General features: G+C 37.6%; 1 protein-coding gene across 1 annotated transcript; it reads right to left on the reverse strand.

Annotated features, from left to right (window-relative positions):
* Positions 1-8,326: 8,326 nt before the first annotated feature.
* EMC6 (ER membrane protein complex subunit 6) lies at positions 8,327-9,007 on the reverse strand. Its single transcript, XM_090391331.1, has one exon. It carries the CDS (start codon positions 8,765-8,767, stop codon positions 8,414-8,416), a length of 354 nt encoding a protein of 117 aa, XP_090247457.1. The 5' UTR covers positions 8,768-9,007; the 3' UTR covers positions 8,327-8,413.
* Between the last annotated feature and the right edge of the window lie 4,166 nt (positions 9,008-13,173).

A 13,173-nucleotide genomic window follows, 5' to 3' on the forward strand; every position in this document is an offset into this window, starting at 1 on the left:
GAATAATATTCCCCGGTTATTGTTTTACCCTTTTCAAGATAATTAATAAACAAAATGCCTTTAGCATCCCAAAACATCAATGCCATGACCTTTCCTGCTGATGGAATCGACTTTGTCTTCTCTGGAGCTCAATAACCAGCTTCTGTCCACTATTTTGACTGCTGTTTGAATTCTGGTCCGTTGTAATAAATCAACACACAAAATCAGTTCTGTTCTTGTTAAAATGCTCCAAGCACTGTTCAGAGGTTTCCATGCGAGTGCATTTTTGATCTGATGTGAACAAGCGCAGCATCCATCTTGCACAAAGCTTTTTCATTTGCATTTCTTTATGCAAAATATATGCTACATGTTCTTTCGAAATGCCTATAGTCTCAGCAGTTTCAAGCACTTTTGACTTGCTGGTCACCCAATACCATATCGTGCACTTGATCAGTGATTTCTGGTGTTGTTACACTTTTTTTGGACATCCTTCACATGGATCATCTTCAAGGCTGGTATGGCCGTGTTTAAACTTAGCAGCACATTTCTTAATTGTCAAAAACGAAGGAGAAGAGTGCCCATACACTTTTATGAATTTCGAATGAATTCCATTTGCCGTTAAACCTTCTTTTACAAAGAATTTTATAACTGCACGATACTCAATTTTATTCATTTGAAGAGATACAGACAACACTTTTGCTTCCAACAGCTGTATAAAAAAAACTACCTGATAGAATGACTTGCAATTTCACATCGATGCTTATGAGATGTACCAACTTAGAAAAAAAATCTTGCCGATAGTGTTGCCATTTATGGTCAAGGCCAAGAACTTTTCAGACTACCCTTGTGTGTGTGTGTGTGTGTGTGTGTGTGTGTGTGTGTGTGTGTGTGTGTGTGTATATATATATATATATATATATATATATATATGTGTGTGTGTGTGTGTATATATATATATATATATATAGATAGATAGATAGATATAGATGTAATTTTCAGTTTTGTCTATTCCTTTCTGCTTTTTTTTTAGATTCTGTAATTACTACTATTTTTACATTTCTTTCTTTTAATGCTTTGTCCAGTTCTATGATTTTGTGGTGGTGGATACTTCTCACATCTTAGCTATATTCCAATAGGTGTATTTCTGCTTTTTTTTTTTTTTTTGATAGTTTTCTTTTTGAATCCTTATTCCAAGCCGGTTTTTGTTACCAAAAAAGTCTGTCCGTTTACTATCTGTTTGAATCTTTTTTAGTGAGTTAAAATTTTGACTGTGAAGGTTATTGGCAATCTGCAGTCTAGCTTCGTGATGGGCTGCCATCTTGAGGCTTTCAAGCTTGCCTTAAAGTGGTAGAAAGAAATTTTAAAGAGAAGGCATAGAGTAGAGATAGAATGACCCATAGCACTCGATTACTCTAATAGCATTAGGGTCGTGAGTTACAAGAGTTGGCTGAGGAATGCCATATAGGAAAGATAAAAGAGCAAGGGGCCTACCTCAAAGAAGAGGGAGAAGAGAATAGACCCAGCTAGGGGACTATGGGAAAGCCACTTTCCTTGCTATCAAGATGATAGCCCCCCCCCTTGTGGCCCTGTTGGTCCACAAGTCCTTATTCAACATATTTGGACCACCCTGCCATATCTGGTGGATTCCCCTATCTGCAACCAGGGAAATGCGCTCTCTCTAAAGATTACAGGGTCTTCTGAGAGCTAATTTTACTTTTATTTCATATAATGAGCTGTGTGTATGACAAAGGGAGCTCCCACAATGTCTGATTCCATGGGAGTCTTGGGATAATGATAATATTAATAAATTTATTCAGATGCTCCCCCACCACCACCATTGCTAATTCTACGTCTATTTCCATTTTTAATTTGTCATCTTCACTAAAAATTCTGCCTAAATAGCTGAAATGTTTTACTTGTTCTACAAACTTTCCATTCAGGATGCATCTCATGTTTTCAATGTTCCTACATATTTTCATAACTCTGATTTTTATGCCATATTTGTCACAACAGCTATTTACTTAAGAAATCCTGCAAACTTGTACTGGATTAATCTAAGAGTATAACATCATCTGCATAAAGTAAAGAACTGCAATTAACATCTCCAATTTTAATATCAGGTTTAATGCCACTTTCCTTAATAATTTGATTTATACAGATGATGACCAGAAGTGGAGATAGTGTGCATCCCATCCTTGTCTAAACTGATTTAATATCAAACCATTTTTTTGTACCTCCAATTCTAGTTGCTGATTACAACACAAATATAGATTATGTATTGCTCTATATAATGCCCCATTTATACCATATTATAATAACTTTTCTCTTGGCAACACCTTGTCATATGCCTTTTCTAGATATACAAAACTCAGATACAGATCACCATTATATTCCCATGATTTCTTAGCCTTCAAGTGGAAATCTGATCCAAATGTTATTTGGCTTAAACCCAGCTTATTCTTCAAGTTTCTCTTTGACAATTTTTCTTAACATCTTCTCCAGGCATGATTGCATAAATCTTACCTGGAACACTTAGTAGGGAAATTCCTCTTTAATTCTCATGTTGTTTTATTTCCCTTTTTAATAGATGGAACCATGAGAGCTGTACTCCAATCATTTTGAATTCGACCTTCTGACTGTGCCCTCTGAATTATGCTGTACAGCTAGTGTAAAACTTTTATACTTCTATACTTGAGCAATTCTAGTCAAATATCATTTACTACAGCTGCCGCTCTGTCACTTCTTGTTTCATTTAACTTTCAAAATAATTACTCCAGACACCTAGAATATCTTTATTTTCAGATTTCATGTCACATTTAACATCTGATTCCATTTATAATACTCTTTCCTCATAACACTACTGTATCACAGACTAACAGCCTTTCATGGGTGGGATTCAAATAGTCTCCAAATTAAATACAACAGCATATCTTTGAAATGAGCTAGAATGCATAATTAGGACACAGCATTATTCAGGTTATTAAAACAAAGTATTTTTATAGCAATTTACAGAGAGAAAGGTTTGAAAGCCTAAAATATTAAGATTGAATACTCCAGATGTTCATGTGATATAGAAGTATCTGAATGAATCTTTTACTATGATGAACATGCATCCATCAAGAGTAGGAGTAACTTGAAAATCGATGGTTGAACAAAAAGTATAGTCTATCAACCTGCCTCCCCACCCCAACACAGTCCTATAAAACCATGCTCATCAAACTACAAGAGAAACTACTTTTGCTTGCTGATAACAGGTCACAATCACTGCAGTATTCCTATTATAAGTAATACTGGGAAGCATCAATGTCAATATTTTGTGATATGTGCAATGAAGTCCTGTGCCATTATAATATATCAATAAGAAAATATTTAATAAGAAATAAAAACATTTTTCAATTTTAATATCTGTATATTAGAGATGACCCCCCCCCCCCAGTCATGCAGTCCTACATAATTTCACAATATGTAAAAACAAATCGATGACCATTAAATTACAGCAGGGAAGAAAAAAAAAAACTTTTGCTTGCAAGTCATGATTACTGCTGTACTCTTCTAAAATGAGTGACCTGTTATGAGCACAGCACTTATGAATGTGTCCTGTATTACTATATTGTCAGTAAAAAACTGTGCAACCAGAAATTAAAATACAGATATTTTTCAGCTGAAAATATTAAGGTACTTTTTCCTCTATTTTTATTAGCAGGCAGGCTTTCTGCAATTGTGATCATTTATGCAGTTCACCAGGTAGTTCATCATAAGCAAAAATTTTTACTAACACATTCCATAGAAAACATCAAAAGCATAATAACATTTCATATTAAAGGCTACATGACTACAGCTGGCTCAAAGGCTGTTGGCAACAAGCTGTTTGTTATTATTGCTATAGTTATGTCTAAACACCAGAGACGTCGTGAGGAATTTTGGCACCTATGGCCAGGAAAGAAATTGCGCAGTTCTAAAAAAAAAAACTTTAAAAATCCCAATTTTTGCACCTATGGCCAGGGCTACATTTGCCATAGCCTCACTATGCCTCTGCTAAACAGTATTAGCAACATGCTATACTATTTTTGAACTATCTCAATGACATTAAGATTGAAGTGTATTTCGGATCGTGAGTGTGATATTTTTGTCAACCTTCAGAATGAAGGAAACAGGGATATGACAGGAAACGGCAAGGTTGTACATGAAAATTGTGAGAGTGTGAATGATAGTATAAATGGTTTCTCAGAGAACAAAAAAGATGAGATAGATGCATTGAGTGAGATCGCGTTGTTGAATAGTGCGATAGAAAGAGCAAAACAGCAGCTAGAGTGCATGAACAAAAGTAGACTGAATGAACCAACCAATAATAAAAGGTATGACAGGAAAAATAGACGTATGAATGTGAACATGAACAAAATGAAGGATAGAGTGCTGTATGGAGACTCGTTAGTACGAGGTGTGTTAGTAGAGGATTTGACAAAATCGTACCAACCTGGTGCGACCATAAAGGACGTAACTGCGTCTATTAGAGAGCAAAAGGAAAGGGTGAAAGAAATGATTGTTGTGGCAGGTACGAATGATTTGAAAGGAGATAAAATGGAAATGATAGAAGACCTGAATGAATTGTTTGAGGTAGCAAAAGAAAAGAGTGAGAGAGTTAGAATGATTAGTCTTTTGCCACGGTATGACAGTGAAATGTTTAAAAGGAGGGCTATAATTGCAAATGACTTTATGCGTGGGTTATGTATGACGAGTGGTACGGAATTTGTGGATGTGTGGAGTGAGTTTGATGGGCGAAAGGATCTATATAAGATGGATGACTTGCATTTGAATGGTTACGGTGTAAGAAGACTTGAGAAAGTGTTGCTGAATGTAGTGGATGTGCAAACTCAGGGAACTAGATTTGTTAGGGGGGGGGAGTAGAGATACAGTCCTTATGGAGGCAGTTGAATGTAAGAATGAATATAATATGCCAGAGCAAATAAGGACAACAAATCTGAGTGGGATAGTTAATATAAGGCATCAAGGTAGGGTTGGGGCTAATGGGGGTCTTAAATTCATGTACACTAATACTAGGAGTATTAGGAACAAGAAGGAAGAGTTTTTGGCCATGGTTGGCACTTCCAGACCACAGGTTATAGGTATTAGTGAAGCATGGCTGACTGTAGATGATATAACTAGTGGGATTGAATGTGATGGGTATAGTGTGTTCAGGAATGACAGAGAGAATAAAATGGGGGGAGGAGTATTGTTGATGATAGCTGATGAGCTCCAGCCAAGGAGAATAGAAGTTGAATTGCAGGATAGAGAAACGAGCACATTTGAGGCCATTTGGTGTGAGATTGTGGCTAGCAGAACTAAATATACAATTGGGTGCTGCTATAGACCAGGTGATGGAAAAGATGGTGGTGACAGTATGCACAAGCAAATAGAAGAAATGGGTGGAAGGAGGGTGATTATTATGGGAGATTTCAACTATGGTCGCATTGATTGGAGTGAGGAGAGGACACACGGAAGGAAGGAACTGGATTTTATGCGGTTATTAAGGGATAACTATCTGCGACTGCATGTAATGGAAAATACTAGGGGTCAGAGAGTGCTTGACCTAGTAATTACATCTGAGGATTTGGCTGTAACAAATATGACCACATTGCCACCAATCGGTGAGAGTGATCATAGGGTCTTAACTTGGGAGGTGGCTAAAGGTGTAGAATTTTCAATTAAGACAGGGTACATGTGGAATTATCGGGCTGGAAAGTATGACAAGCTTAGGAGTTTGATTGGTTCAGTGCCATGGCATGTACAACTGCAAGGACTAGAAATTGATAGTGCATGGGAGGTAGTTAAGAAGTGCTTGCATGAAGCAACGGCTGACTGTATACCTAGAGTCCGAATAATAAATCAAGTAGGGGTTAAATGGATGAATAACACTATTAAGCTTGAGTTGCAAAAAAAGAAACAACTATGGAGGGAATTTAAGGAGAAGGGTGACCGGCAGGCACATGAACGGTATAAAGCACAGGCCAGAAGGGTGACGAGTGTGGTAAGAAAAGCAAAAAAGGATTACGAAAGAACATTGGCCATGCAGGCTAAAGAGAATCCTAAACAGTTTTTTAGATATGTAGCAAGTAAAAGGAAAAATGTACATGGCAGATTGATTTTAAAGAATGCCGATGGTAGGGAGGTAACTGAATCAGTTGAGATAGTTGAGTTACTGAGTGAGCACTTTGCAAAAGTATATCATCCAGGTGGTGACATTGCAGAAACGAATAAACCAGTAGATTATACGGGAATTGTGGTTAATGAAGTGGAGGTGAGTAGTCTATTGCATAACCTCAATGTCAATACATCTGTGGGATTGGATGGTATACCAGCTCGTGTTGTACGAGAAGCAGCTAAAGAATTGTCAGTACCCTTGACCATTTTGTTTAATTTGAGTCTCGGGTCTGGGTTAGTCCCGAGCGGGTGGAAAGAGGGGAAAATAGTTCCACTGCATAAAGGTGGTTCCAAGACTGCTGTAGTAAATTACCGACCGATTAGCATATCAGGAATCATTGTCAAGGTCTTAGAGAAAATAGTCAAAAGGAAAATACAAGATTGGATAGAAGAAAATGGGATACTGTATCGGGGACAGCATGGTTTTGTGAAGGGTAGGTCATGCCTCAGTAACTTGCTCACGTATTATAACACAGTGACGGCTGAACTGGATAAGGGTAATGGGTTTACGGTGATTCTACTGGACCTTGCCAAGGCCTTTGACAGGATTCCACATGGAATTCTAATCAGTAAATTGCAGCATATGGGAATGGACATAGGGTTGGTGAGAAGGATAGGAGGGTGGTTGACGGAGAGATATCAGAGAGTGGTTTACTCGGGAGTAGAGTCCACAAGACGGCCTGTGACTAGTGGTGTGCCACAAGGATCTGTTCTTGGACCACTGCTGTTTAATTTGTTCATAAATGATATAGGAAATGATCTGAGAGGAACAGTTCATTTGTTTGCGGATGATGCGAAGTTGGGTAGGGCAATAGTGAATGCAGATGACGTCAAAATTTTGCAGGATGATTTGGATAGATTGGAGGTCTGGGCTAAGGAGAATGGATGTCAGTTTAATGTGGCAAAATGTAAGGTTATGCATTTTGGGGTGAAAAGATTGGCGGCAGTTTACTGCATTGGTGGAACCGTGCTCCAGGAAATTGATGAGGCACGAGATTTAGGAGTGTTGGTAGATAAGGAATTGAAATTTAGGGGACACATTGCAAAAGTGACCAAAACAGCTCATCAAATCACTTGGTTGCTGAAGAATACGATGACAAGCAGAGACAAGCAGGTTATTGTTTCTCTGTATCGAGCCTTGATAAGACCCCATCTAGACTACTGTGCTCAGATTTGGTCACCTAGGTTTCTTCTTGATGGGGAGGAGGTGGAGAGGATCCAGAGGCGAGTGACCAAGATGATAGCAGGTCTGTGGAATGAACCGTATGAGAACAGGTTGAGGATTTGTGGGTTGCAAAAATTGGTTGATAGGCGGAGGAGGGGAGATATGATTGAGACATTCAAATTACTGAAGGGTTTCTATAAAATTAATTCAGAAGATATTTTTGAGAACAGGGCTGGTTGTGGGAGGACTAGGGGACATCCATGGAAACTGGGCAAAAGTGTGGTTAGTAAAGGTGTTAGAGCTGGGTTCTTTACTTTTAGAGTAGTGAATGAGTGGAATGCGCTCCCTGAGTCTGTGGTGGATGCTGTGACAGTGAATGAGTTTAAGGCGAGGTATGATAGATACTGTATGAATGTCAAATAGTTGTGATGAATATGATTTGGGGCCTCCCTCGATGAGTCCAATGACTCCCTGGAGTTGCCCGTAATAATAGTAATAATAATAATTAAGATTTTAGTCTCCATAATTAAGCACCAACTCATGCTTAAATTTATTTCTCTAACTGTGTCTATCAAAAGTATTTGCAAATATAAAACTACATGGGAACAAACATGCAGATATAGACTGTTTAGCTGGGCTACTATGAAACTGCTCATTCTGTATACCTCAGCTAGAGGGGTATACAGAATGAGCAGTTTCATAGTAGCCCAACTAAACACTCTATCTCAGAACAACCCAATTTTTTTTTTTGGTTATATTTGCACATTAGAATGGTCTTTTCTGCACTGATACCAATGCAAATATTGTATACTATAGAAACAATATGTTTGGTATGCTGGTAGTTATACTACTTAACTAAAAATGGTTGTACTTCATCTTTTATAATAATTTCGATAAATCTTAACATCGTTTATGTACATGCATTTTGAATCAGAAAAGAAAGCGTTAGTGTTACTTAGCTTTTGGAGATGGAGACATCAAAACTGAACAAACTAACTCATTATTATACCTCTTAAATTCACATAATTGATTACATTTATTTTGAAACAAGTGGAAACATTACTATGAATTTCAATATACATGGACCATTCCATACAAAAATGTCCAGAATAATACATATGTAAATAATCCTCCAAACATTCCGCTAGTTAGAAGTGTCACTCTACTTCTGAAGTACTTTTTCCATTCCACGCCAGCTTTCATCAAAAGCATCATCCAAAGAGCAACAGCAGTTACAAAATAAAATATAAAACCATAAAAACTAGTTAAGCCTAACAATCCAGCTGTACAACCTGCCAAAGCAGACATGGAAGTGCGACAATATTCCAAAAGTGCTGCATTATGTCTTACAGCTACTTCACTATAAGCAACAACTTCACCCGATCGCTCTTTTCTAAGTCTCATTCTACCAATATTTCTAGACATTGGCCAAAGAAAACACTATTCACATACAAATCTCTCTTTACTAGTATGGCGTCTAGCAAGACCATACAGAGCTTGAAAGATAATCAAAAATTAAATTTTTTTCCTCGCCTAGTCCCCGTATACGGGAATATAAAGGCGTTAGCCGATTTTTTTTTTTTTACATTTTTGTTTTCTTTCTATTTTTCAAATAACGCTTATATTTATGAAGCAATTTAAACTATTTTATTAGATCAGCTAACATCTTTTTATTCCCGTATAGGGAGTAGGCGTGTTATTTAAAAGACAGAAAAGCTGCTTCCTAGAATTATTTTATTTCGAAGCAAATAGCCCAATGGATTCCATGGAATTTTAAGTAAATAAGAACATTAGAACTTTTAAGTAAATATATACTGTACAGGGTAACCCATAAGTCACGAAGAGGTTTAAACATTTAATAAACTTTTTTCATTTATTAATTATATTTATCACGAAGGGATTTAAAATGTGAATAACTTTTTTTTTTCTTTATTAAAAAATCTCCTGGTTCTGTATTACACCATAACAGAACTTTTAGGAAACTTTTAAGGGCCCCAAATAATGAGGTGGGGCCCCGGAGCACTCTAGTGCCTCCGGAAAAATGGTAAGTACGGCTCTGCCTGTAAATTAATCAAGCATAAATGACAAATTTGAATAACGAAACCGTAAGTTCTACTGATGATGTGTAGTGAGATTTATGGGAGTTTTTTCAATAGTATTTTTGTATACGCCACTGAAGTAACAGTATATTATTATTATTAGTAGTAGTAGTAGTATTATTAGTAGTAGTATTAAAACATCTCCTGGAGTCAAGTGTCATCGATGGCAGCAACACCCAGATACATTTTAATAGAGATAATGTCTATGTCATATCAATCACGCACTCATATTCGGCAAAACATTCCACTCTCCAAGCATAAAGTCATACCGCGCTTTCATATGTGCTACATCTTTATATACTGCTTGGACAGCAATGGCAATCATCTTAATAAGGTATAACCTCCTTTCACAGTGATGACTACAGCAATTCTACAGGGCATACTTTCCACAAGCGCACGATAATGATCAATGGGAATTTTGAAACATTCTTCCTCTAGTCATGAAATGAGATACTAGAATGTTGTAGCGTAGACGTCCATTGTCCTCATCCGGCGCACCACTGTATCCCACAGATGTTCAATACGGTTGAGATTGGGGCTAAGTAATGGCCTATCAAGTGTGGTGACGTTCATGTACACAAAGCATGCAGTTGGAGTAGCATCCTAGTAACACGGTGCATTGTCTTGCTGAAAGAGTTAATTGTCAGTTACGTAAAAACGCCAAACGTAGCAGCATTGCATTCAGGATGTACATATACCTCTCGGGGTTTATATTCATGGCACCACAAACAGAGATCCGAGGCCAAACCAGGGAAAAACAGAATTATAATATCACATTGCTACCTTCGAATTTCATAGCTGGGGTTATGCACTTTCGTAAGAGACGTTCACTGGGCACACGCCTCACCCATACCAGTCCATCTGCTCAGTAAAGGATATAGCGTTATTTGTCGCTCTATAACACTGCTTTCCAAGCTTTGCGCTTTGTTGTTCGGGTAATTGTGGGTCTTGCATATTGTGGTGAACGGGTTTCCTACCATAAAAACCTATGTTGTAAGCATCGATTCTGAATGATTTTTTGCAGGTACGTGTTCCATTCCATACCCAGAACTACGCATTCAACTTGTCGGCCGACGAATGGCGGCTTTACATATTATCTTTCGTAGCACCCTACAGTCACGTTTGGTGAGTGTGGTATCCATTGCGGGTAGCACTTGCAGATGACTCCGAGCGCTTTCATTATAGTATGGTATCACTAATTATTGACCTCGAATGGTCCAATTTGTCAACAGTTTTGCTGAACAGATAGGCCTGTAACATGGCTTCCTATCGCAACGCCTCTTTCAAACTCCTTTAGTTCCCTTCTAGCAAACGTTTCATCCAGACACAGTCACACTAACTTGGAGAGCATCATGTTCCTGCAATTTATACCAGCTACAATCACGTCTTTGTAGACTTATTCATGAGGGTATCTGTTGAGTTCTTTCCAATCAATATCTTGTTTCTTTGAAAACAATTTCCAAAAAATTGTTTCTTACAGTTTCTTGGAAATTGTACATTGATTGGAAAAAATCCTGGTTATCTCTCTGATATACTCCTCTTAATTTGTGTTTCAATCATATCATCCCCCTCCTCCTCATATGTAGGAGACTTTACAAGTTATATTCATTCAACATGTCTTTGTGAGTACACAAACCCGATATTACTTTTGTTATCCATCTTTGAACTTTTTCAGGGCTTGCTCTTTACCTAGAAACACAGGTGACCAAATCGGTGCACAGTACTCGTGGTGTGGTCTAATCAAAGCCTTGCACAGTGAAATGACGCATGCTTATCTTTACTTATCGATTTTTTCTTTGTATAGTGGCATTTGTTTATGCCGTTTTTATCACTTTTGCAATATGTCCATTGAACTTCAATGTCCTGTCTACCAATATCCCAAAATCTTTGCTTCCTCCACTGACTGTAATACTACGCATTCAATCTAATCAATTCCCAGATCAATTCCAATAGCTCAGATTCATCACTACATTTGCATCATCTGCATACAGCTGAATATCCGCTTGAAAATAACTGACAATATCATTAAAAAAAAAAAATTAGTCAGCAGTGGTCTTAGGGCCAAACAATTTTTGACTTAACTGTAACTCTCCACTTCAGAGATATAGCTCCTGTATATACAACATGCATAAGAGCAGGTTTGTTTTTTCAACCTAGGCTCACATGACTATGAGCCAAGGAAAAAACAGTTCGATATATTTACTACGTGTGTGAAATAAAAGGTCTGAGAACAGCCTTGCTCCTTCCAACATTCGCGAAAAAAATATAAATAAATAAATAAAAATAGAACTTTTAGTACCTTGTTTCCCCAGAATGGCTTGCCGAACTGAGATATCGTAAATTCAGTGAATCGGATCTTCCCCTTCCCTGATTGTATCTAGACTGCACGTTAAAATAAAGTGACAAATATTTTTTATAAGACAAAAGTAGCCATTGACTAATTCATTTTTTGGCAAGAACAGTGTTCTTCTTCTCCATCTACTCTTTTCCTTCATCTGTGTGGATAACGGTGAGGCCGAATAAACTCTTTCGACTTTTGTCTGTCCCTGGAGAGTCCGAACAATTCTGTCCAGTATAATGTCTCTTGTTGTGATTTTGTTTTCAGGTCCTCTTTTATTTTGTCTATCTATGTGGGTGATCTGAAACGTTCTCGGTCTCAAACAAACAAACACTATCAGCAAGATTTTTTTTCTAAGTTGGTACATCAGTCATAAGCATCAATGTGAAATTTCAAGTCATTCTATCTGTTAGTTTGTTTTATACAGCTGTCTGAAGCAAAAGTGTTGTCTGTATCAAATGGATAAAATTGAATATCGTGCGGTTATAAAATTCTTTGTAAAACGGTTTAACGCCAATAGAAATTCATTCGAAGTTCATAAAAGATTATGGGCACTCTTTTCCTTCATTTTCGACAATTAAGAAATGGGCTGCCGAGCTTAAACGCAGCCGTATCTGCCTTGAAGTTTATCGACGTGAAGGATATCCAAAAAGTTTAACAACACCTGAGATCATTGATCAGTGCATGATATGATATTGGATGACCAACTGGTCAAAGTGCATGAAATTGCTGAGACTATAGGCATTTCAAAAGAACTTATAGGATATATTTTACATGAAAAAATGCAAATGAAAAAGCTTTGCGCAAGATGGGTGCCGTGGTTGCTCAGAAGATCAAAAACGCACTCGCATGAAAATCTCTGAATAGTGCTTCGAGCGGTTTAACAGGAATACCGATTTTGTGCATCGATTTATTACTATGGATGAGACCTGGATTCATCTGTACACTGCAGTATCAAAACAGCAGTCAAACCAGTGGGCAGAAGTCGGTTGTTCAGCGCAAAGAAGACAAGGTCATGGCATCGGTGTTTTGGGATGCGAAACGCATTTTGTTTATTAATTATCTTGAAAAGGGTGAAACAATAACCTGGGAATATTATTCCGATCTCTTAACCAGACTAGACGAAAATCTTTGTGAGAAATGACCCGGTTTGCAGAAGAAAAAATCATCTTTCATCAGAACAATGTACCTGCCCACAAAGGTGTTGTAGCATTGGGAAAATTAAGGGATCTGCACTTGTTGGAATGTCCAGCTTATTCCACAGATATGACTCCCTCTGACTTCGATCTCTTCCCAAAACTAAAACTCTTCCTCAATGGTCAAGGTTTTCTTCGAATCAAGAGGTCATTACAGCTGTAGAGGAGTATTTTGCAAATCATACCGAGAATCACTAC

This window comes from Typopeltis vanoorti, chromosome 4 (genome assembly GCF_054136105.1).
Source record: "Typopeltis vanoorti isolate ZY-2024b chromosome 4, IOZ_Tvanoo_1.0, whole genome shotgun sequence".
In the NCBI taxonomy this organism is placed as follows: domain Eukaryota; kingdom Metazoa; phylum Arthropoda; class Arachnida; order Uropygi; family Thelyphonidae; genus Typopeltis; species Typopeltis vanoorti.